The sequence below is a fragment of the Arachis stenosperma genome, chromosome 6 (assembly GCF_014773155.1).
Source record: "Arachis stenosperma cultivar V10309 chromosome 6, arast.V10309.gnm1.PFL2, whole genome shotgun sequence".
Classification (NCBI taxonomy): Eukaryota; Viridiplantae; Streptophyta; class Magnoliopsida; order Fabales; family Fabaceae; genus Arachis; species Arachis stenosperma.
Genome location: NC_080382.1, coordinates 141,443,720 through 141,469,857, shown reverse-complemented (window position 1 = coordinate 141,469,857; position 26,138 = coordinate 141,443,720). Strand labels below are relative to the sequence as shown.

General features: G+C 34.3%; 1 protein-coding gene across 1 annotated transcript; it reads left to right on the top strand.

Moving 5' to 3' along the window:
- The first annotated feature begins 1,548 nt into the window (after window positions 1–1,548).
- Window positions 1,549–4,067, top strand: LOC130935897 (uncharacterized). Its single transcript, XM_057865811.1, has 3 exons — window positions 1,549–2,505; window positions 2,582–3,642; window positions 3,733–4,067. The coding sequence occupies exons 1-3, from the start codon at window positions 1,861–1,863 to the stop codon at window positions 3,776–3,778; spliced, it is 1,752 nt and encodes a 583-aa protein (XP_057721794.1). The 5' UTR covers window positions 1,549–1,860; the 3' UTR covers window positions 3,779–4,067.
- Window positions 4,068–26,138: the final 22,071 nt, after the last annotated feature.

The window sequence follows — 26,138 nt, the reverse complement described above, 5'->3', positions numbered from 1 at the left end:
TGAAAGAAAAGTTAATACTAGGTTCTTCTTTAGAAAGGTTAATATTTTTTTAACAAAAAAAAAGGTTGTAAGAGGTTAAGAAAATAAAGATGACTTGCAATGTTAAGAGTGAATAGAAATGTCTTGCTTTCTAAATCATATAGTAATTTTTTGTTTAATTACTCTATTAATTTCTATATTTTTGCGAAATTTTCAATTAGGTTCCTATACTTTTTTTCTTTTTAATTTGGTCTCTGCACCAAATTTTTTTTTTCAATTAGATCTCTCTTGATAGTAATTGGCTCAATTGTATAGAGACTCAAGTTAAAAAAAAATTGGTGTAGAAGCCCAAATAAAAAGAAAAAAAAAAGTTTAGGGACCCAATTAAAAAAAAATTGGTACAAAGACTCAATTAAAAAGAAAAAAAATATAGGAACCTAATTAAAAATTTGACGAAACTACAAAGATCAACAAAATAATTAAACCTTTTTTTCAATGTGACAAAATTTCTAGTGGGACAAAGCCCAGCAGTAAGTTCAATTATGCAGGTGTGAAAGAAAGATTGATGATCCTTTTTTGTTCATTCAGTCACATTTGAAGTACTCATTTTCGCAAAAGAAAGGTGGGGAGGATTGTGATTTACGAACCAAGGAATTGGTTCATGAAGGTTTCAATTGAGGGATAATTGTACTATTAATTAATAAGAACACTTGTAAACAAGTTAATCTATATATAGAAATCGAAAGAGCTGCATATATTTTATAATATCTAAAAAGTAATTTTAGTTTTTAATAAAGAGAATAAAATAATAAAAAAACTTTATAAATAATTTTTTTGTTATTAATAAAAATTCTCTTTTATACTTTATATCTTCATTATTTCTCTGAATGTATTCAAAAATTTATCTGTCTAAAATATATTTTTTGGATTGAATTTATCATTTGTATTCAATAATAATTTTGAATCAAGTTCAAAACATGCCTCAAATAGACTCAATCCAGATTAAAATTATATTTTTGTGATTAAAATATAAATTTTATATTTTAATTGATCATTCTTAATATAATTTTTTAAATAAGATAGTTGTATTAATTAATTAGTTACTAGGAATTTAGGAAGCTCAATATTATTTTGAGTTTTTGACTTATGAATAATAGTAGTATTAATGTTTGGTGCAAATTTTAAAACCAAAATATAGCTTTTTAAAAAGCTATTTAAATGCTTATGAAAAAAATTTTAAAATGATTTTTTTTATAATAAATTTTTTTTTATCACATTTTAAAATAAACTACTAAAACACCAAAACATAAAATAATTTATTTATAAATTACTTCTAATATAAATATTATTATTATTTAAGCCAATTTTTAAAACAAGTTTAATTAAACTATTTGCTCAAACGAAACCTAAATTACAAATCTCTTCTAAAGTCTATCCCATATCTACACATAACTAAAGCTTTTTTTTTTTTTATCAGATGGATTAGACAGCTCCTAATTTTAGGTATTACTTATGTATTAAATACTCACACAACACACTCACATACGTTACATAAGTTCATTTAAAAGTTCATTTTTTTCTCTCTTAAAACTTGAATCCGGGTGCAGCTATTTGCAAGGCAGCAGATCCTGCAACTAGCACGAACCCTCGGCTGCACACATAACTAAAGCTTGAATGACCTCTGTGCTGTCTCCTTCGGCCCAAAATTAAATAAAAGACCATGTTGGGCTGGTTCCAGGGTCAAGACGCATGCAGTAGCCTCAGCCTCTCTCACTGTGAGTGTTGAGGGAAGCTTCGCCGAATCTCGAATCACTGCCCCAGCGCCCCAGCGCCACCTTCTTCCCCAACTGAAACGTCTGCATCAAACCGGAAAAGCCAATAATGCCCCTTTGGTTGTCTTTGTTACCGGCGGATATATCGGTATCCGCTATCTCGTCCACCGTGGCCGCCGCCGCCGCCACGGTCACTGCCGCAATCTTCTTCTTAATCTGCAAGTCTCACCTCTGCTCCCATCAAGAACAACCGAAACGCAATCCACGTGGCAAGATCCTGTTCGTTTCGCGACTCAAATTTTCAACTGCAGAAGCCCTAGCGGAGCGCCTCCGCAATTTGTTAGAGTCGAAAGGCCTCGTTTTGGAGGTCGTAGATGCTCGGAATTATGATCCCGAAGACCTACCCAAGGAGAACCTCATCCTTCTCGTTGATTCAACTTCGGATTTTTGGTACCAACCTCCCGAACCACCTCAACTACTGGCCTTAGACGACAGCAAAGGAGCAAAGAACTTCGCCAGGTGGCTCGTGCGTAACGCGGAGAGCTTTGGGATGGGAGCCGTTGTTGTGAAGGCTTGCAATTTCACTGCATTTGTCGTGGGGAAAAGGGATGGTAAGAATTTAATGGCTAAGGCCGCCAATCATTTTAGGTATGTTGAATACGATTACCATTTTAAAGAGTGGTGGGGAAGTGTTGTTGCGACGGTTTCAGGAGATACGGTTGATAATGGCATGTGCGGGGAATCTGAACCTGAGGTCAGTTTATAACTATGACGTTTTAATTTCTTATCTAATTTTATTCTAAACACTATGATTGTTGTTCTAATTCTAGGATGATGTTGGTTGTTCTGATCCAAAAAGCATATATATGTTGGTGGAAAATGTGGATGTAGTAGATAGAAAAAGAACCTTCAGGCGCAGGATGTTAACTATCACTGAGGCCAACTTTATCAAGCATGGAAGTGTTGATCTTGAAGATGGAGGTCCTGTGACTGCCCAATGGCCTGTTGGAGATGATCTAATAATGGATTCCAACTTACCAACTTTTCAAGGATTTTGTTCCCTTGGTGGCAGCTTGTTCATTGCTGGTGGTATCATGTGTAACAATGGATCAAAATTTGAATTTGAGCTAGAATTGGAACATTTTTTCCCTGCAAAAATGTGGTGCCTCAAGTATGACGGTTCGACCTGGATTTGGAGTTTATGCGGAAGCATGATCAACTACCGAATGAATCCCATAGTAGTCCCATACCATCGCAACTTGTACATCTTTGGGGGTGATAATAAAGATTGGGTTGAAATCTACAATCCACAATCAGATTTATGGGAAAAAAGGGAAGTGCCTAGGGAAGCGCCCCATGTGAACTTTTGGTCGAGTTCTAAATCTTATTTTTTGTGGGAGGACAGAACAAAGCCTCGTAAGAAAACCCTCATTATGCTTTATGTTTATTATGGTAAGTATCAGGAGCTCATCTCATATGACATCGAGGCCAACCTTTGGAGATCCCCTCACTGCGATTTACCGCCAATTCGTGATTCTTGTCCTAGGAAACTAATTCGTTTGGCATGCAGTAATTATCTCCTCATTGTTGACTCTGCCGCTATGTGGTACATTTATGACTTTTCTGAGAAGAAACTCATGGCAGATGTGCACGTGAATGGATTGGAAAAGCTGACTGGACGGGTGTCGTATGTTTTTTGTTGCCACTACACCAGCGAGGAAAGTCTGATTTATGTCTTCATGGAACCAGATGAAAAGGTTGTTGAGGAATATGGTGGTGATCCTGACTTTGTTCCTTATGCTAGAGTCAAGCTCCAAACAAGTGGTAATTTTTCTACCAAGGTTGAATCCAAGGGTAATCTTAAAGTTGGTCCCTATAGCAAACTCTATATGTAAGCATGAACCTTTCTCTGCTTTCTTTGTTTATAATTATTGTGCTGTTTGAAACTTGCTCACTCTATCCATTGAGCTTCATTGTACAGGTTTGCTGTTGGAGACCAAGACATTGAATTAAAGGGAGGATTGTAGCTTAGTTTTGTGCATCATACTGGTGTGGTGGACATTATATTAATAGGAATATGTTTTCTTGAACAGAGAAATCCCTTTATATTCATTGTAGCTTAGGTTTGTGCAGGGATCTTCATTCTGGACTGGTGAGTTTGTTGCATTGGAATGGAAGAGGGAAGATATAGGTGGGGTTGGAGTTGGATGTTATTAAGCCTTGTCCTTTGGATGCTCTTTGGGCACCCTATGATGAACACTACTTTTTTTTTTTTTCTTTGGATTATTGACTATGAACAAATTTCTCTTTGTTTGATCGATCCACTTTTTGTTTCATAAGTCAATGTTATTTTGATCATTGATATATATTGAATTGCACCGTCTAAATGTTTAAAGTATACAATACATGTTAGTAGGGTAAAAAAAAAAAGGAAGGTAGTAGTGGTTTAGAAACTAAATGTTTAAAGTATACAATACATGTTAGTAGGGTAAGGAAAAAAAAGGAAGGTAGTAGTGGTTTAGAAACTAAAGATGACTGGCCATGCCAAGAGTAATTAGAGATTTCTTGCTTTGAAAATCATATAGGAATTTTCTTCAATGTTAAATTAGATATATACATATTACAAAAGTTGGCTCTCCTAAGATATTAGTGGGACAGAGCAATGTGTGTCCAATTATCCAGGGGAGAGAGAAGGTTGATGTTTTTGTTGATGCATTTAGACAAACTAGTGTAAATTCCGCACTACATTACGCCTGGATCAAATGTTGATCCAATATAAAAATTAGTTGATATCATATCGACTATTACTAATACTTGTTACGTTTATCTTAAAAAAAAGTTCGTGTATAAAAAGTAAAAAATCTACTATATATCTCTTAGTTAAATATTGTTCCATCCTCTATTTTTAATAGCCCAAATAATCTTTTTTAAGCTCATATAAGTGGATTAGCCTTATATAAAAAAAAAAAAGCTATTACATACGTGTGTTTAAATAAAATTCGTAACATTATGTTACATGAAAAAAAAACATTAAATAATTAATAAGAATCATTGTTATTATAATAGCACAGGTAATGATTACTAACTATATTATATTCAGTTATATATTTTATATCTGACTATTTTGGTTTATGATAGTATACAATTGTTCAACAAAATGAAGAATCATAATGCAGATAATTAGCATTTCTTTTGTAAGGAATTTTGCAACGCCACCAATCTAGTAGATAAGGAGTATATTAGTCCCCAAAATAACGACTAAGAGTTAGTCAAATAACAATATAGTTGCCTTTGTTCAAATGTTGCAATCCACAAAAATTGCAAACTACAATATCATTTACAACATTTTCACCCTCTCCATCTATCATGGTCTAAATGCGTTTTTAAAGTTCAATACAGTAAACTTTAAAGATGCACTTGTCTTCCAAAACAGAATATTATATATAGAGAATTATTGAAATACAGAAGTAGACTTGTAAAAAAAAAGATACAATAAAAATAAGAAAAGTGTAAGACATAAGACATCAAGATGCTAAATAAGGAAAATATTCTTAGCTTCATTTAATTACTAAAACAAAATTCTTTATGCACTACTTAGAATATTACCTTTGAGATTAAGGAGAAAGTTTCTATCATTTATCAGGGGTTCTAATTCAGGTACATACTTTCCTATAAAAAAAAATGTGTTTTATGAATGGTCAATTTAATTAGACAAAAAAATAAATTAGAAAAAGGTAAAAAAAAATTTACAAAGTATGATACTAATTTCAATACTACATTGCTCACTCTATCTGCATAATAATTGTGCATAAAATTGTAAGTATCATTAGCTGTTTCAAGACAATTGGTAAAGCACATTATTAAATTTATCAACACATAATATATACGAAAGCATAGGAAATAGTAAGACAGTTATTCTACACATTATTATGCAATGAGATTCATTAAGTAGTGAACTTTGATATCATCATCTAGATAGGATCAAAATATGATAGTGCTCCATAAGTTTTATGTCAATTGTATTTTTTGTTTTATTGTCAAAGGAAACTAATAGCAATGAATTGTCAAAGGAAACTATTTAGCACACTTTTGCAAACTTAAATGGAAGAGAACATTCCTCTATTGATATTTTGATGTTTTCTTGATATTATTTCAATCTTATTGGCTGCTTTATACCAAAGAGGGGTTGAAGAGTATAGTCAAAAAGAAAACAAAATTACGCTTTTCATATGTGGATGCTGATGGATTAGGATATCTCCAATAGTCGTTATTTTAAATTTAGAAAAATATTCGACCTATTATATAGGAAAAGAACATGTTCTATCCTCTATATTCGATAGTCTAAATAATTTTTCTTTTTGAGTTCATATTAGAAAATTTTACTTATATGTGAAAAACATATTATATATGTATATTAACAATATTAATGAGATACAAATAATAATATTTAACAAGATTTTACAATTGAACACTATATTTATTTTTTAGTTAATTTTAAACTTGAGATTATTAGTTCACTAAAACAAATTTATTTTTTATCACTTCTAATTTCAAATAAATAATACATGCTAAACTAATAACTTCTTATTGAAAGAATAATATATTTTAAAAAATATTATTATTTGAATTCATCATATCCTGGCTTACAAATTAATTATTCAATTTGTTAGAGTTCACAACTTTAATCCAAAGATCATTATTTTTGTATATATATAATACTCGTTATACCTAACAAAATTTCAAATTTTGAACAATGACATTTAGATGTATATGATTATAGACAAAGTTAAACTTTTTTACAGAGAAATAACTCAATTTAAAATATTTATAAAATTGACGTAATATAGTTTCATAATTATTTTATATTTTAAATATAGTAGTTTGTAACGTACATTTGGTTCTAAAATTCTACTTATAATTGTTCATTCAATATATGTAAATCGTATAAAATATATAATAATATATTTTTGGCACCTTATTTAATTAGTGTTATGAATTTATTTAATTAAATCTATTATCTATTTAAATTTCTAATTAAGTATATAATGATAAATCCTCTCAACGAAAAATACATTAAATTAATGTATAGTTATATGTTATTTATGAAATGTTCAAATCCTAATAATTGGATACTATAGTTAAGTTCAATTAGCCTCAAATAATACACCACAAACTTGCACCAATAGCTTATGTTAAACCAAAAAAAAAGTTATCTTCGTTTAATTAAAATTTATATGTATCACAATTATTTTTCTAACAAACAATAAGAAATTTAACCTTTTTGATACATATAATTTTTTTTTCAAGTAGATAAGTTTTTAAATTCCCAAAAATTGAGTTATAATGTAAAGTTTAATTATCCTCAAATAAAAGTAAGAGTGTAAAAAAGTGCTAAATCTCTTTATATAAGATATTAAATAAGTTATTTATGTTTGTGCTTGCTCTTTATCATGAACATTTTGAATTTGTACGTGAGAATTGTCCTCTAAGACATACTGTAAATTCTGCAAAATTAACGAATAATTAATCAATAAATTAAATTTTAATAAAATAAATTAGAAATATAAATTTTATATTAAAATAAGATAGAGTTAATTAAAACTAGAATTTTGACACTAATTTCAAAGAATTTGGCCTAACTAGCTCATTAAATAAAATGAGATGAAGCTCATTCTTTCCATTTCTGCATGCAAGAACAAGCTGGAAGCAAGCAAATAGGGGCGGGGGGAGGGGGGGGGGGGGAGAACAAGTAACAATCCTAACCCTCACTCATACAATCAAATCCTAATAACTTTTGATTCGGAGTTCCGATCACCGCACCGTTTGTGGCCACGCATTCGCGTCGTCGAGCTCTACAAAACCCAGTCACTAATTAGGTAAGGAAATCACTTATGTGTTCCAATTTCTTCCTTCCCAATTTCGAATTATATAAGCAATTATGTTAAAAATTGCTTAATTTTGGTGTTTAGGATCAAATTAACTTGGTGGACTTTCCAAGCTTTGTCCCAATTTCCCGTTGGTAAGGTGAAAATTCTAGAACTCTAGTTAATTCTTTAATTTTTGTGTGTTGGGTATATTAGGTATTGAATTTTGGGTATGAATGTGCCATATATGTGAATTAGGTTGATGTGTATAGGAATTTGAGCTTGATTTGTGGACACTTGAGACTTGGTGGAGGTTGGGTGATGTTGCCTTGGTAATTCTGGACCTCTTAGGGCTATGTTCGGTGCATTAGCGGGGTTGTCTTGGATAATACGTGGAAATCGGCCAAGGTATGATTTAGGTTTCACGTATTTAATATATAATATTCTGTGAAAACTTAGACTAGATGACCATAGGATAGGCTAGAATGTATGAAAATGTTAAATGCTTAGTAACCTTGATGACAATTATGATGTGGATTGTTGTTGTGTTGGTAATTGTATGTGGATTCTATGTATATAAATGTATACATTGTGTAAGTGGGTGAAATATTGTTGATGTAAAATGATGAATTTAGGTTGAAATGGTGTAATGAGGAATTTGATGCTGTGTTGGTATGTTTTGGTACATTGTTAGGTCATTTGTAGGTGTAGAAGTTTGGTTTTGAGGTTGGTTGTAATAAAATTGAGGTTTGAAGGTTTTTATGAAAAATTGAGTTTTTTGGTTGAACTTCGGCAAGCCATAACATGGCTTCCGAACCCCCAAATAATTTCAAACTTATTTTGTATAAAAATTGGGTCCGTGAAGTTTACGTCGTTCGAAGAATGGATGAGAAATGTTTTAAAACAAAAAAGTTATGCGTGTCGGAAGTTTGAGGTTTTAAATTGAATTCTGCAACATTTTAACTTAGCCAAAATTTTAATCAAAAACCCATGCATGCGTACGCATACCCCTTTCATACGCATTGGTTACATTCTGTTTGGTACCTACGCATACGCATACAGGTGCATGCGTACGCATCTTGGGCTAAAAAGAGAACTATGCATACGCATACCTCTTGCATGCGTACGCATAGCCCTGTTTTTCAGCAAATGGATATTTTGTGTCTTAAAGCTAATTTTGACCCTCCAAACCTCTATTTTCATTCTGTTAAATCTAAACTTGGTTAGAAAGTCTAGAAATAAGTTGAAGTTAGGGAATGGAAGTAACTTCAAGATGAAGAAAGTTTAAGAAGTGATGTTTTAGGTATCAGGAGGTAGGGTAAATATGTTTAAGTATATATATACTACTTAAATTATGCAATTGGCTAAAGAAAAGAAGGAATGTTACATTATATGAGTACTCTTTCTCGAAAGTGCGATCCTAGAAGATGGTGGAAGGTGAAGATCCCCTTCTTTGTTCTTCCTGGTATTGTAAAATTGCCCCCAACGATATGGTGGGAGGTTAGGATCCCCTCCTTTGTTCCTCCTGGGCATCTGAGAACGTACCTCCTGGGTAGATGCAAGGGTTGTGATTTCTCCCCACTTGCTCCAGGTTGGTTAGTATAGAGGCTCCTCGGGTAGACGCAAGGGTTGTGGTTTCGCCCCCACTTGCTCCGGGTTATGATGAGTTATATATAAAAGTGATATTATATGAAAGAATGATTATGAAATATTTATAAATGCATGTGAAATGATTATCTGAAATACGAGTTTTTCCTGGGAAAAGTACTGTGGCTTGCCACCATGTGTTCCAGGTTGAGACTCGATACTCTATTGACCCTATGTTGTAAGGGTGACTGGACACGTATAAATTCTCGGGAACGGTTAACCCCCATTGAGTAAGTTATATATGAATTATGAATGAAATGAGAAAAAGCTATGCATAGATTCATGGGGATGCGCGACGAGGGACAGTCCAAGGATTTTGGAATTGTCGGGTTGGCTTGATAATCGACAGATGAGCCTCATCAGCCATAGGACAGGCATGCATCATGTGCATATTGTTTGAATTGTTTGACTGTGCATTAACTAGGTATGCCTAACTGCTTATAACATGCTAGTTGAAATACCTGCTATTTATACTATTTGTATTCTACCTATGTCTGCTTTTGTTTGCTTGTTTGTCTATGTAATATCATCGGATATGGAGGAACGAAGGAAATGCAGAGAGACTTAGGATCCTAGCTCAGTTTTGGTTAGATTTTAAGGAATCAGTTTAGTTTAGAAAGCCTTAGAAAACCACCATTTATGGTTTCTGTTTAGTATTTTAAGCTTTATAATCTGAGTGTCGGCATTCTAGGATTGCCTCTGGCATTCTCAGGACCTTATATCTTATGTGCGTGGCACCTTTACCTTGCTGAGAACCTTCGGTTCTCATTCCATACTGTGTTGTTGTTTTTCAGATGCAGGTCGAGATGCACCTCGCTAGTCGTCTGGAGCTTTATACAGCGAAGTAGTTTCTTTTGGGGCTTCTTTTGATCTTTTGATATATGTATATATATAGATTCTCCTCTGACATACTTGTTTATTTTGCTCCTCCTAGATGATTATGGAGAACTAGGGTTTTATATATGTATTATGGATATCGGGTTATGTTTATATGTATATAAATACTCTCCGGCCAGCCTTGGCTTCGCAGGCTGAGTTAGGAGCTTGTTATTTTGTACTTTTGGCCCTCTATTCCTAGTTTTCTATTATCTTACACTTGTTAACCATAGCTTTCTTATCACGCAAGTAATCTCTTTTCTGAGCGTTGCGCTTTTATATTTTGCGATTTTTCTTTTACCTGTTTTTCAAGGCTCCTAGTTTATTATATTCTTTCTGCTATTATATGTATGTATTTTATTTTAGAGGTCGTTGCGCCTCGCCACCTCTGTTTTACATCCTAGGTGTAAAGCCCTGTGTGATAGGGTGTTACACATACTTCTCATCCTTGATCAAAATTATTCACAAAGACTCTTTATTAGGATTTACAAAAGTAAAACACTTATTTTTATAACTAAAAATTACTTCCAACCTACTTGTCTTTATGATCCCACATTGACCTACAGAAATTTAAGCTTGCTAAGATTAAATTTTAAATTTAAGATTTTTTAAGACCTCCTTTTTCAAGTTATCCAAAATACAGAAAATATTAAATAATTCTTTTGGCTCTTATAAAATTCAAAAATACTTCTTGTAATTTATTATAATTATTCAAATTTTGATACTAAAACAATTAAAGAAGATTGACTTTGATCCCATAATTAATTTCTTTATATTAATTGTTAAGGTGGTCTCAAAACAAATATAGATGTTATATATCAAATTTATACATATACCATTCAGCATTTAAAAATTAAGGACACAGATCAATTAAATATTTAAAAAATAAATACATATTTGATTCACAATTCTCACAGAAAATATATCAATATAATCATCGTACTTTAAATTAAACAATGAATCTTTTATTTTTATTTTCCATTTTGAAAAATTCAATGTTGTTAAGATAATGCCAATGAAATCGTAAAATCATAACATTAAAAAATATTGAACTTAAATTTATTTCAAATTATCAATATAATCAACTCCACCAATATTATTTTAACTTTCTAATAATGAAAAAATTATTGTTTATTTGAACAAATTTTTTCAATTTCAATTGCACAGTTTTAGACAGGATGAGTTGAAATATATATATATATATATATAAACATTTTCTGCTAACACCAAAAAAACTGCCAAAACCTCATGAGGAAGCTCACCAACAGTCCCCCATTGAAGATGCTCACAAAATTGTGGAAAGAAAAGAATCTTTTCAAGATTTGAAACAAATTAACTACTATTTGTAAATTTCTATTAGTCTAAAATGGGATGTTTCTCTTAGTAAATAGAAGCAGCTTAGTTTTTATTCATAATGAAATTCAAAATATCCAAGCAAGTGCGATTCACCATATTAGAAGAAATAAGAATATGTATAACTATAATCAAGACCTTTAATTTCTCTTTTAGCAAAGCTTATATAAAAAGATTATCCAAGTTCATGTACCATGGATGAGTAAAATCAAATACAACCAATCTTTATTGGGATAATTTTTTTTGATAGATTCAATAGATTGCAACAAATATTGAACCAATGTAAATCAAAATAAAATTGCCAACAAACTATTACAAAAATATGAAATGATATGAAAACTAAAATGCTTTGTCTACAAAAATATAGTGAGAGTACGAGCAACTGCATTATCATGAACCAACACCTGAAGGAACAACCACTTTCCACCCCGCACTCTTGCAATGGTAGCCTCCAGTATGCACCACCATTTTAGCATCCATTTCTGGTATGTATAAAAAAAGAAAAGAAGAAACACAAAGAAAAAAAATTAACGGCTCCATGAAATATTGGCATTAATTCCTCTCCAAAATTCAAATAGACAAATACACAAACATTGTATGAGCAAGTGAATTATCACAAATCAATCACGTACATTTATGAGATTGTTGCACACATATATTGCTAGTTCCTAAAAGGAAAAAAAGGAAAATTTCAACAAGGACTTCACAGTTCAGAATAAGAATATATGGAAAATAGTTGTTGTCATCCTTGATACTTCGCAATATCAAACACACACATGACACAGATATATAACACTAAGAAAATGTGCAAAAAAAAAACCTTAAAAAATAAGAAGAATTTTGACATTAGTATCACAGAAATTATTAGAGAAACTTTTAGATTGTCAAAATAATAACCACCTTAATTAATTAGCAACATTGTATAAAAAAAGATTATTTATTTACCTATTGGACATCAACACCTTAATAATAACCACCTTTAAAAAAAGATTTCTAGTGCTACTGCAGCAGTTTCAGTCATAATGGTTAGAGTCTAAGCTTGCTAAGATCAAATTTTAAACTCAAGAAGTTTCAAATTCTACGGTTTAACTTGCTTATTGAAGTTAACCAAAATATAAAAAATGTTTAATAAATTTTTTGGATCTCATAAAATTTGTATATAATTCATGTAATTTATCATATTTATTCAGATTTTGATATAAAAACAACTCAAGAAGATTGATTTTAATTCCACAATTAGTTTGTTTATATTAAATGTTAAGGTGGTGACAGAAAAAATAATCTTTGTGGACAAATAGAGTGTTATAGTTTGTAATACATTTATTAAAATAAAATTAAGTTTTAGGACTTGTAAATTTAACAACTATCCTTAATACACTTTTTAGCTAAACTCTTAAAATATTTTTAAGCCAAAAGAAAAAAAATTTCTACAGAAATTGAAAATTAAAAAAAAATCATGCTTTAGACAATGGCCAAAATTTTGTTTAACGAAAAAAAGAATGACATAATTCTACTTAAAACAATTACCTTGTCATAGTTTGAAGTGTGATAATTAATTAGGCATCAGCAGAATCACCTTGCTTCTTAATCTGTAAAATATGTGATGCTGGATACCCTCCTGAGAGCACACCAGCAGCAGCCATTATTCCCAAAGTAATGACTCCATGCAGCATCACATACTCCATTTCTTGTAGAAAACACATGAACCTAAAAATTCATAGATACATGGTGGCATTTTTTTGCTGAAAGTTTGTTTAACATAAACACAACATAAATAGAAGAGGGATTTTCCTTAACATAAGAGAACTTCATGAGAAAAAAAATAACAGCCTATGGAATAAGCATTTTGTTTTCTCTATTTTCAACCTAAAAATCCAAGTAGTTTCGTTGAAGTTCTATAACATAGACTTAAGAATCGTCTAAACCAATTGTAACTGCAGCTTCAAAAAAATATGACAAAGAGTGAAGTTTAGAAATGATTCTACAATGGCACAAAAAGCCTAATTAAAGCAAGTTACTTTACTAAGAAATAAACTTCAACATATAAATAAACCATAGTATCACACTCAACTGCATTTTCATTACTCATACTGCACCAATCTCCATCTATTCATAAAAACAATCATGAAAAAGGAAAAATAAACTCAAAACAAAATAAAAAAAAAACAAAAAGATGAGTTAAATTATATTTATAAGTCTACGATTATTAATTTGGCATAGATTGAAATAGACCAACCAACTAACCATAAAGTGATGACATATTGTCTCCATAAGAATGAATTATATTAGAAGACTGATTTTGATTTTAATAACAAAGGACAAAAGAAATCAAAATACCAATAAACACACTCACAAAAAATTAATGTAATCTAATACTATATGCATTTAAATTTAGAATTCAATCTTGAATCGAGACAATGCATAAAGCACAAATGCAATAGGGGTGGGGGAGATTATTTTATTTAAAAAAAAAGTGAAAAAGAACATCTTACCAAAACATATATAACATAGGAAGAACCAAACATAACACATTACCAAATAAATTATGCACACTATGCACTAAGTTTCCACATAGTGGTGGCTGCCTATAGAAGCATCAAAACTGCAAAAAAGGAAATGAAAGTGCTTAATTATTTTTCTTTTTTTTTCACTCACTCCAGTAAAAACATCACTGATGAACACAGATTTTTATCCCATTTTGCGTATACACAAGCATGATCACACTGAATCACTAAATCACATCGATTACAATCACACAACAAACAATTAAAACCAAAAGAAGAAAGAAATTAAAGCAAATAATAACTTTAAGCAATTAGAATTGATTCATGGAATTAAATAATGTCGACTATCTACTAAGCAAAAAATAAAATAATTCTTCTATGATTGCCAATATAATTATGAATGTAATGACATAAAAAAAGTGGTGGAATTATGGGAACACCGCCACTCTCTTTATCCTTTGTTACTAAATAAGATTGAACAATGAATTACAGATGGTCAAGTTATATTAATAAATTAATTAATTTGTGAAATATTTAATGTTAGAAATTAAAAGTTAGACCAAGGATTGGTCTTGATGTCTAATAGTCTCATCTATTATTTATGAATTATTAAAGGAATGAAAAAACATCAAATTTAAATGACAAATATCAATTTAAAGAGTGTTAATGCCACCATAAAATGCTTTCAAGAAGGCAAAGATCATTGTATGAGACATTTATCTATCAGCAAATCTATTTCCTCACCTTAATTAAAAGTGCTAATGTTGACTGTAACACCCTAACTATCAAAATGTCACACTTCTGGCTGATTCAATCTGATAGCTCGGGTATTACGACGACTTTTAAAATATTTAAAACTTAAACCTTATTTTTCAAAAGACCGTTTAAAGCATAACATAAATTATACTTACAACCATATACATACATATACATAGTATTAACTTACAAACTTTACATAGAACAAATCTTGTCCCTCTTACAAATTGTGAAACGTTAAAGGCGAGGAAAACATAATATCTAAAGCAATACAAAAATATCATGTAAACAGAAAATGAAATAAACTCTTCCGAACTTCGTCGTCCGTATCCTGAAAAAGAAAAGACCTGTAGGGGAGTGAGAACATCATCCTCGCTGGTTCTCACTATAATGTTAGAGAATTGCTATAATAAAATACGTAGAATAAAATTGTTTTCAAAGCTACAGTGATTAATAGCCCACCTTATGTTTCTTTTCCAAACCAACGATTCAAATTAAAAAAAATCCGAAATCCTTTTTAAAGGAGAAATCCGTTAATTCTTCAGAAATCCAAATCCTTTTATAAAAGTCTTTCTTAGACAGTATGAATGACCAAGCTGTTCCAAGCATAGGTTCATTAAGCCTATGCTGAACCAGTTTAATTTTTCATACTTTTTCTAAACCAGAAACACAAACCAAACACGGCCTTCGGCCCACCACCAAAAATCATTCATGGCCATAGGCCCAAACAATTCAATCAACAGCCAATCCACCACATTCTAACTTATTTTTAGTCACAAACACAAGTAAGAAGGTTCAAACACAATCAAGCAGTTACATCAAGTAGAGCAATTAGCAACTAAATATAATTATTCACATAGGCAAACCAATTACAATATGCACACCCAAACAATGTCACATAGATGCATATGATGAATATTTGCCTATGGCTGATGATATCATCTATCGGTTATATAGTCAACCTGACACGTCCTAGTAGCTAACCATTAACCATGGACAGAAACACCCATTGCGGAGCAAGTGGGTTTGAGCTACAACCCCCCTTACTACTACCCGTTTAACCCAGAGCCAGTGGAATAACCACTACTACGACTACTACCCAGACGGGGGTTTAAAAGCTCAACCTGGAGCAAGCGGAATAATCCACTACTGCTGCTACTACCCAGGCATCACAATCATTGACCTAGAGCAAGCCGGACGAACCACAATTCTTGCTACTGCCTAGTGTTGTTGAACATTTCCGTCGACTAGGAATTTAATCTCAAGATAAGATTAGCGTTGTAATTATAGTTCCAAGCCAACAAGTAATGCTCAAATCAAATATTCCAATTCAAAACAAAATATAACCGAGAGTAATCAAACCTCAGGTCGTTCTTCCCTAGGACGCAATTGGGGTGTTATATACGCTTTTGATTGTGAGAACAAAAAGGGAGTTGCTCAAAATTGGTAATTAATGCAAGAAAAGGGAGACAAGATCAAAACTTATAAATGCATAGAAAGAACCTTGACTTGGGAATGAGGAACCAAGGAATCCTATCATTGCCATAACCACAACTATGGTAATTATCATGAGTCAATCTTGCCTAGTTAACCCCAACCATCAAGGAGTAAGTCAAGCAAGCATAATTGACCTTAATCCATAAGTCCTAACCAACTTACCAAACTAGTTGATAAAAGGTTAGCGTCAATGGAAACAAGAATCAACTAACTATCCAAGAATTACCACTAAATGTCGGACATTATGACTCTAGTATCCTAGGGACTCAAACCACAAGCCAAGGTGTGAGAATCTACTCAAAATCCAAAGTTGGCCTTTTTTCAAACACCTTGTGTGCATAAAAGTAAAATGTGGGCAATTGCAAGGAAAATGGTAAAACTATAACCAACTATTAACAAATCCAATTGTAAACAAGCAATCAAACATAAAGAGAGCATGAAACATATTCATCAATCAAAACTTCAAGAAACTCAAAATTGCAATATGAACAAAGTAACTTGAACCAAAGGAAGTGAATGTAAAAGTGCTTTTATTGAAGAGGAAATTGAGAGTACTTACAATTAAAGAAGCAAAATCAAAGATCAAGGCTTGCTATAAAATGCTACAAGAACTACATAAACCCTAGGAGAACTTTCTATCTACACTACTCCTACTCCTAATACTATGAAAACTATGTAAAAATTGTTCCAATGCGATCCCCCCTTTGATAAGTGTTCAAGTCTCCTTTATATAGCACTCCAATTTAGCATTTCAGCCTTCCAAAAATGAGCTAAGGGTCTCCAAATTCGTGCAGCACATGTTTCATTAATGAAACCACGTGCAGGGACCTGTGCGGACACACAGACGTGTGCGTCCGCACACTCGGCTGAAAATCAACCTGTGCGTACGCATAGGTGCTTGTGCGCACGCACACATGGAAATCCTCGCTTATGTGCATGCACGCAGGGCTGTGTGCACGCAGGGCTGTGTGCACGCACACTTCGCTGTGTGTACTTTTTCCTGTTTTCTTCATGTTTTCTCCCTTGTACATGTTTTCTTCTAATTTTGCCCCCCCATTCTTGCCTTCAAGGCCTGAAATCACTCACAAACCATATCACAGCATCGAATGACATAAAAGTGGAATTAGTTCGCTCTATTAAAGCACAAAATTGCATGTTTTTACATTTAGGATCAAATTAGGGATCAAACACAAAAGTATGCCATTTTGGTGCTTAAGTGTGAGTTTATATGCTAGAATCCATCCAAATCAAGCCAAAATATATCAAAAAATATGGACTCATCAATTCTCCACACTTAAACAATAGCATGTCCTTATGCTAAACCAACAAGGAGAATGATCAAAGGGGTAATCAACTCATTAAATGCAACTATATATATGCATGCCAGTATGTATATGCTATATATATAATATCTATAGATTTGGTGAAGACAAATAATCCAATTCCAAACAAGTGTAGAAAAAGCGGGGCTAAGTAGAGAATTACTTTAATGCAACAAAAATCTAAAGAATTGATTCAACTCATCAAAATTAAGCAACTTGCAAGAATGCATGATAAGAGAAGTGGAAACATAGAATTGAGTAATTAAACCCTCACTAGGCATGTATACACCCTAATCACTCGGTGTTTGGGGTCAAATCACTCAAATATCCTTCCAATCATGCTTTTGAGGATTTGCTTTCTATCTAACAATCAACAAACAAGTGATGCATGAATGCAATTATCATGAGGACTTCATATGGTTGTAATGGGGTTAGGGTAAAGGTGGGATAGATATGGCAAAGTGGACTAACTGATTGAATCATTGATTAGTTTAAGTTTCCACATCAACCTATATCACCCGAATCAAAACAAAAATGCAATCCTAACCTTTCATCAATTCCAATTTACCAATATTCATGTATGCCTTGCACAAAATTATCACATATGCAATTCTTTATTCATTCATTTTCACTTTAGGGTGACTTTTGTACCCTTTTATGATGGAGATTTTTTTTAAATTAGAATTGCATATGATTTAATAGTTCATGCATGAGTGTTCCCATTTTCCAAAAATTTTCAATGAGTACCCACATTAAATATTTTCCTTTACTACCAAAGTTTCCCAAAAAATTTTCCCACACTTGAATGTAACACACTCCTCAACCTAAACTAATCAAGGATACAATCCAAGGTAAATCATGGTTTTCTGCTTAAGGTTGTGATGTGCTAAAATCGAGAACAATAGGGTAAATAAGGCTCAAAGGGGTTCAACAATGGTATGTGCAAAGGATAGGCTATATGGAAAAAGTAAGCTTTAATTCAAATATGGCCTCAATCATGCTCAATGCAATTTAAAACATCAATCCTTGAAAATAAAGAATCAAGCAAAACCAAGAGTGCAATCATAGAAAAGATATAACACACAATGAACAAAATTAGTGGTTAAATTGTGTAACCACTGAATGTAGCTCAAAAACTCACAAGGTATTTGTTCATTACTCTTCCATGTTCCAATGAAGTATATTCAAGCAAGTTTGAAAATGGTTTTACAATCAATTCAATAGAAAGCCTAAAATTCTTGGAAAATCTTGCTATTGTTCACCAATATTATTTCCTATATATGTATGTATGTATGTTGTGACGGATGCAAAATTTTTCAAAATTTCCTAGTTTTTCTCCTAATTTTCAACGAGCAAAAAGTAACATGAATAATTAGGATCAAAATGCTAGGCATAAGCTATTCATATCATCCAATCACAATCCACATCTATACTATATACCATGCAATATAGAATGCAATATGTATCTATATATACCAAAATAAAAGTGCAATACTACTATAATCATAAGCAACTACTGTATATACCAAAGTAGGAAGTGCCTAAGTCAAAGTACTAAAAGTATCCACAAAAGCATAATAAAGACTAAAAGTAGCTAATGACAAGTGTTCGGAAGAGAATATTTACACCCAAAAATAGAAGATCTCCCCCACACTTAGATGATGCACGGTCCTCTGTACCAAAACTGAACCGGGGGATCAACTCTAGGAAGCTCCACTGCTTGGCGGTGGTAGGTGGGGATGGCGCTGGTAAACAATGATGATGCTGGAAGGACTGGCGGTAGGATCTGCTCTATGCTCCTCAAGTGGGTGGCAAGCTGGCTCTGATGGTGTCTCAGCTCTCTGCTCGGGCTCAGCTGCCGGCTCCTCAATCATATGGTCAGTAAGCTCATCCACTGTGTCTTCATTCCTGTCTTCTCAATGGGCTCATCTGTCTGGCCAGCTTCAGCTGCTGACTCCTCCGATGCTAGCTCTTCAGGCTGGGGCTCAGGCTCAGGTATGTCTGGAGGAGGTGGCCCGGGATCACGACCATTAAACTTCACCACTATCCACTGGAAGCGGCGAGCATTGCGGCGCTCAATACGATGTAGGAGCTGGATAATCACCTGACCCTGCTCGTAAGGTGTCTGAGGCCGGGGTGTAGGTACGGAAGGTGCAGAAGGTGCTGATGGCTTTGCTGATGAGGAGGGTAGCTCAATGGTCTTCTTCTTCTTCTGTGGCGGTCCGTCGTAGTCACCGTACGGAAGAAATGGCTGCTTGGTGATCAGGGCGGACATCTGGTCGGTCTGACGTCTCTCCACCCCAGACAGAGTGGCAAACCTGGTGATCGACGATGAGAAGGGGATGTTGTACTTCTGCTGCTGTGTCACCTTCCACATCGAATCTCTTATGAGGGGAAGAACAGAGATCCTCTTCCCCTCCAGAATAGCCCAGAGGAGGACTGCCACTCGGACCCGGATATGTGTAGCATGCGTGCTTGGAAGAATGTAGTCGGTGATGATCAGCTGCCAGATCCTCACCTCCGGGTTCAGATCAGTGCATGCGATGCTCTGTGGGACCGAATTTTCTCCCCTGCTGTACTCCCATCTGGCCTCAGGTGTGCCAATCTTCCTCAGGACAATGTCGAGAGAGAGCTCGCCCGATAACAAATCTTTCACTATCTGAGGATAAGCATCACGAGCCTTAGGAATATGCGGGATGTCTAAGAGGGCCTCTAAAGCAGTATCAGAGGTGTCCAGAGTGACACCTCTGAGAAAGACAGTGGGGGCCTCTCTATGAAGGAGATTTGCGTAAAATTCCTTGACCTGGTGTTCATTAACTTCCACCGGGTCGGATTTTACGAAATTCCAATGATAAAAATTCAGTCTGTTTAAAATTTGATCCGCATATTTCTCAGGCAGGTTTAGCTTTCGCTCATAGTGAAAGGCCTTGCTTTCTATTTTCTTGTATTGTTCTTGGGCTTCAGCATTTATAAATATTTCCGGTTGAGTGATGAGGGGTGTAGGAGGAGCACGAGTGATAAACCACTATTTTATTGTTTATCTTGTGCTCAATTGAGTGGTTTTTATCAACTCTTTACCCACTTATTCATACTATTTGCATGGTTTTACATTTGCCTTCCTAATTATGTGCTTTGATTGAAAACATGATTCTTTGGCCTTAAGTTCCCTACGTTTAATCCTCTCTTATTACCATCTGATGCCTTGATGTGTGTGTTAAGTGATTTCAGAGATTACAGGGCAGGAATGGCTCAGAGGATGGAAAGGAAGCATGCAAAAGTGGAAGGAATACAAGAAGTTGGAGAAACTGCTAAGCTGTCCAGCCTGACCTCTTCGTACTCAAACGACTATAACTTTAGCTACAGAGGTCCAAACGACGCGATTCCAGTTGTGTTGGAAAGCTAACGTCCGGGGCTTCGATTTGATATATAATTTGTCATAGCTGCCCCGACGCCAGGCGATGCAAACGCGTGGGTCACGCGGACGCGTGACCTGGCAGGAACGCAACCCGCGCGGCCGCGTGGACGACGCCTCCGCGTCACTTTTCCGTGACCTGTACGTACCAGAATATGCTGCGGGCGATTTCTGGGCTGTTTTTGACCCAGTTTGAGGCCCAGAAAACACAGATTAGAGGCTATAAAGTGGGGGAATGCATCCATTCATAAAAATGGTTTTCATATTCACAATTTTAGGAGTAGATGTAGTTTTTAGAGAGAGAGGTTCTCTCCTCTCTCTTAGGATTAGGATTTAGGATTTATCTTAGTTTTAGGAGCGACTCTCAATCACATGTTCTTTATTTTTTATTTATTTTCTCAATTTAATTTATGAACTCTTCCATGTTACAGATTACTCTTTTAAATTAATGTTATTTGAGGTATTTCAGTTTAATATTTCTTTCTTTTATTTATGTTGCCATTGCTTCCCATCTGAAGGCATTTTTATTCCAAGTAGATTTATTTTTCCCTTTTTGGTTTTGGTTAAGAAATCTGTAACTCAGGAGTTATCCAATTCAACAATATAATTGATAATTGTTATCTTGCCAACTGAATTAAACTTCAATAATCCCAATCTTTTCTCAGGAAATAAATAGGATTCGAAGATCAATTAATTAATCTCTTGACCTTCCTTTATCTTAGTAAAGGTTAACAAAGTGGAATTAAGATTCAATTCTCATCATCATTGATAGGGATAACTAGGATAGGACCTCTAATATCTTATACCTTTCCAAGAGATTTTATTATTCTTATTTTATTTTACTTGTCATATAACATATTCCCTCCTTACTTCCAAAACCCCAATTTACAAACTCATAACCAATAATAAGAACATACCTCCCTACAATTCCTTGAGAAGACGACCTGAGGTTTAAATACTCGGTTATCAATTTTAAAGGGGTTTGTTACTTATGACAACCAAAACGTTTGTATGAAGGGACTTTTGAAGGTTTAGAAACTATACTTGCAACGAGGATTTATCCGCAAATTTCTAGACCACGCAAAAGTCCTCTCATCAAAATGGCGCCGTTGCCGGAGAATTGCAAACGTGTGCCTTATTATTGGTTATTGTAAATATTTTAAAAAAAATTTAGATTTTTATTTTAAAATTTTTATCTTATCTTATCTTATTTTTCAAAATTCAATTTTTTTTTAAAATCATCTCTTTTTCAAAATATTTTCTTTTTGTTAGTTTTTATTTTTATTTTCTCCTACTACTATGAATTCTCACCCCTCTGGCTTCAAGTTTGATTCCAATGTTATTGTTAGGAATGGAAACTATAATGAGAACATGCATCAAGGTTGGAAGAATCAAAGATGGGAGGAGCCGCAAGGATTTAATCAACCCTCATGGCAACAACCACCTCCAATGGACTATCAACAACCATTCTGTGATGCATATCAAGGCAATGGCTATGGTGAGCGCTCTTTTGATTATCAACAACTACCATCATACGCCTATGAACCCCCTCCTCAACATAACTTTGGACCACCAAACTCACAAGCCCCTTTTCGCCATTCACCTCCATATGACCCCAACCCATATCCACCATACCAACCACCTTATGAGCCATATGAACTATATATAGAACCACCCCAATTCCAACCCAATTACTCCCAAGAACCACCACTTCAATATTCACCATCTCCATATCCATCAATCCACGAGCACTATAATCCTATTTATGAAAGCCGAGTGCATCAAGAGACAAATGATCGTTTCAAAGAAACAGTGGATCAATTTCAGGCAACCCTTCATCAATTGGAGCAAGCAATAAATCAATTAGCTTCCCGACGTTCGAACACTCAAGGAACCCCCATGGCTTCATGTGGACAATCTAATGAAGAACGTAGCATGAAGGAGATACTAGAAACTCCAGTGAACAGTACGGAGCATGACTTTGTACTAGAACAAGTGGAGGAAGCCAGAATTATTGAAGAAGAAGAAGTGGTTGAAGACTTAGGAGATGAAGAACCTCCATGGGAAAGTCCAGTCATAGAACCCCATTCCAAGACGTTTGAAATTGATGCTGAGGAGGGTGTACAACCTCCAAGGCATATCACAGTTGAAGACTTGGAAGAGGTCGATCAAGAGATGGAGATTCAAGAAGAAGAAGCACAACCTCCCATGCCCTTAGAAAGCAATGAAGAGAAGATTGAATTGGAAGAAAGCTACCAAGAGGAAGAGGTTGAAATTGAAGAAGCTTGCAAAGATGTGGTAATTATCAGAGAAGAGCACAAGGGAGTGGAGCTTGCAATTTCATTAAAAATACCTCCCCCTAAGTTGCCATCATCCTTCACAACATTCAAGTGGGTAAAATTCATATCCCTTAGCTTTCTAATTCCACTTGAATATGGGCTACTGGAGACGGATGGTCAACTTAGAGCTCTTTGTAACATTAAGAGTAAGAGGAAGATGGCCAGTGGTAAGAATTGTCCTACAAGGTTCATCATGGTTGGAAGCTTTAAGTTTAAACGCAAAGGTTGGTGTATAGCTCAACTGAATGGGTCTAGGAAGCTGTTTGGCCGCTTTAGTGAGAATTCAGATTGCCTGCCACCCAGTTGGAACAAAGATGGTCAACAAGAAGACGGGTGTAAAAGCAAGGTTTAGGATCCGGGAATCTGCTCTGACATTTGTCACCCCGGGAGCCTAAGAAGCTGTTTAAAGCTTCTTAAGGGCTTTACATGCCTAGTTTGGGACCCCGGAGGTTACTGGAGATACAAACATTGGTGGAGATTCTTGGATGAGTTCAAACACAAGCCACCATAACAGGGAGCTCACCAAATGTCCAACTTAAGGACTTTAACTAAAAGTGCTAGGTGGGAGACAACCCACCATGGTATAATCATTCCTTTCTCAATTTTAATTTTATTTCATTTTGTTTGTTTTTTATTTTATTTTATTCTATTTTTATTGAACCTGGAATTATTCATAACATCCATATCGGCACTGCATTTGCATCTGCATATTGCATAAAAAACGCACGCGACGCGGCAGCGTCGCTGACGCGTCCGCGTCACTAGTGCGTTGGGAGGAAAAGAATTGAACAGAGAGTCACGCGAGAGCATGGCTGGAGGCGCACCTTTAGCATAATTTGACCTCACGCGACCGCGTCGCTGATGTGACCGCGTCATATGGGAATAATGGCCTCCCACGCGACCGTGTACCCCACGCGGCCGCGTGACCAGGATTTCGACGTCAAAATGGTGCACACCCAAAAGTTGTGCGAGAGTGGTGCTGGATTGGTGCTGAACGTATAGTCCTTCCCATGCGGCCGCGTGACCCACGTGACCGCGTCATATTCTTCTAAAGCCCACTCACGCGATCGCATACCTCATGCGATCGCGTCACTTAAAATTTGGCACTAATATGATTTTGAACAGAGAGTTGTGCGAGCGCGAGGCTGCCCTCGCGCCAGTAGCATAAAACGTGTCACGCGACCGCGTCGATTAACTTAAAGCGCAAGTCACGCGACCGCGTGCCCCACGTGTCCGCGTCGCTTGCGCCGCACAGCTTATCCATATCAGCCAAAATCTTATCTTTTCTTCCCCAATCCTAATTTTTCCTCCCTCCTTTCTTATTTACTTCTTCTTCCCTTCTTTCCTTTCTCATTCTTCTTATTTTTTTCTTTTTATTTTATTTTAATTTATTTGCATACTTTCATTCATTGCATTATTTTCATTGGTGTTAGAAATTTATTTGGAACATGTTGTTAGTTTGAAAGACTTGGTAATCTAACTTGGACATTAAATGCTTGATCTATGCTACTCATGCCTTTGCCAGCATGCCAATAAACACCTTGCATTCACTTGTTATCATATGCACTAGCTATTTTCCATTGATGACTTTTCACATGTACTCATGAGCATGTGTTAACGTCATTCTTCTTTATTGTGCATTGATTACCACCTTTCCCGCTCTTTTCCTTGCTCTAACCTTTAGCTTTAAAAGTCACTTTCTTTTTCTCTTTTCAGGATGGCCACCAAGAAGGGTAAAGAGAAAGCTACTCCTAAATCACCGGCAAGGAAAGGAACAAAAAGAGCCCCAGTTGAAGCAACCCGTCCACTTGTATATCTTAGCATGCACCGAGGACAGTGCAATCTTTAAGTGTGGGGAGGTCGATACCGATCTCCATGGGTTAGTACTTTCTTGTCTCAACACCAATGTTTAAATTTTCTTTGTAGTTAGTTGTTGCATTTGCATATTTGATTGCATGTTTATTTGATTTTGTGTATTTAGTTACTACTTGGTTGAAGTAATATTTTCTTTTTCAAGAAATTTTTATAGTATTTCATTAATTTAAATTGAAAAATTTTTATGTTAAATTTGTTTGAAGTTGTAATTGGAACATAAATTATAGCTAAGAACACACAACCTGTGAGATTTGAGCTTATTTACATGGTTACATTATTTAACCATAATATTTTATTCTTGTGTGTTTTCTTTTCTATAATTGCAATCTTTATTTTGTTTCAGTCTATATGTCCAATATTTAGTGTATTTACATGTTTGCATATGATTGAGGCCATTATTTGATTTTAGCTCACTTATCCCAAATAAGCCTACCCTTTACATCATCCTTGTTAGCCACCTTGAGCCTTTTTATCCCCATTTATTCTATTTCATAACCACATTACTAGCCTTAAGCAGAAAAACAAAATAAAAATTCCAAGTTGAATCCTTGGTTAGCTTAAGATAGATATTGTGTATAATTTAAGTGTGGGGAATTTTATGGGAACATGGGATGATATAAAAAATAAATAAATAAATAAATAAATAAATAAATAAATAAATAAATAAATAAGGGAGGAAATTAAATTGAATAAGTTATTTGAAAATTTGGGAAGCATGCTCATGTGAAATCAAAATAATTAAATTACCATGTGCGTTGAAAAAAAAAATATATTAAGTAATTAAATAAGGGAATACAAAAAAAAAAGGAGAAAGAAAAGAAAAGAGAAGAAAAATAATATTACCCTAAATGCAAAATAAAAAGAATTAATGCACATGGGACAAAATTCAAAAAAATAAGTTTGATACATGAGCATGTAATACAAAAGTGGAAAAAATTTGGG

Excerpts from the sequence above, each read along its gene's own strand:
- LOC130935897 (XM_057865811.1), top strand. The coding sequence starts at position 1,861 with ATGCCCCTTTGGTTGTCTTTGTTACCGGCGGATATATCGGTATCCGCT. Across the intron at positions 2,506-2,581 it reads GCGGGGAATCTGAACCTGAG|GATGATGTTGGTTGTTCTGA; the intron begins GTCAGTTTATAA and ends TTCTAATTCTAG. Across the intron at positions 3,643-3,732 it reads CCCTATAGCAAACTCTATAT|GTTTGCTGTTGGAGACCAAG; the intron begins GTAAGCATGAAC and ends TTCATTGTACAG.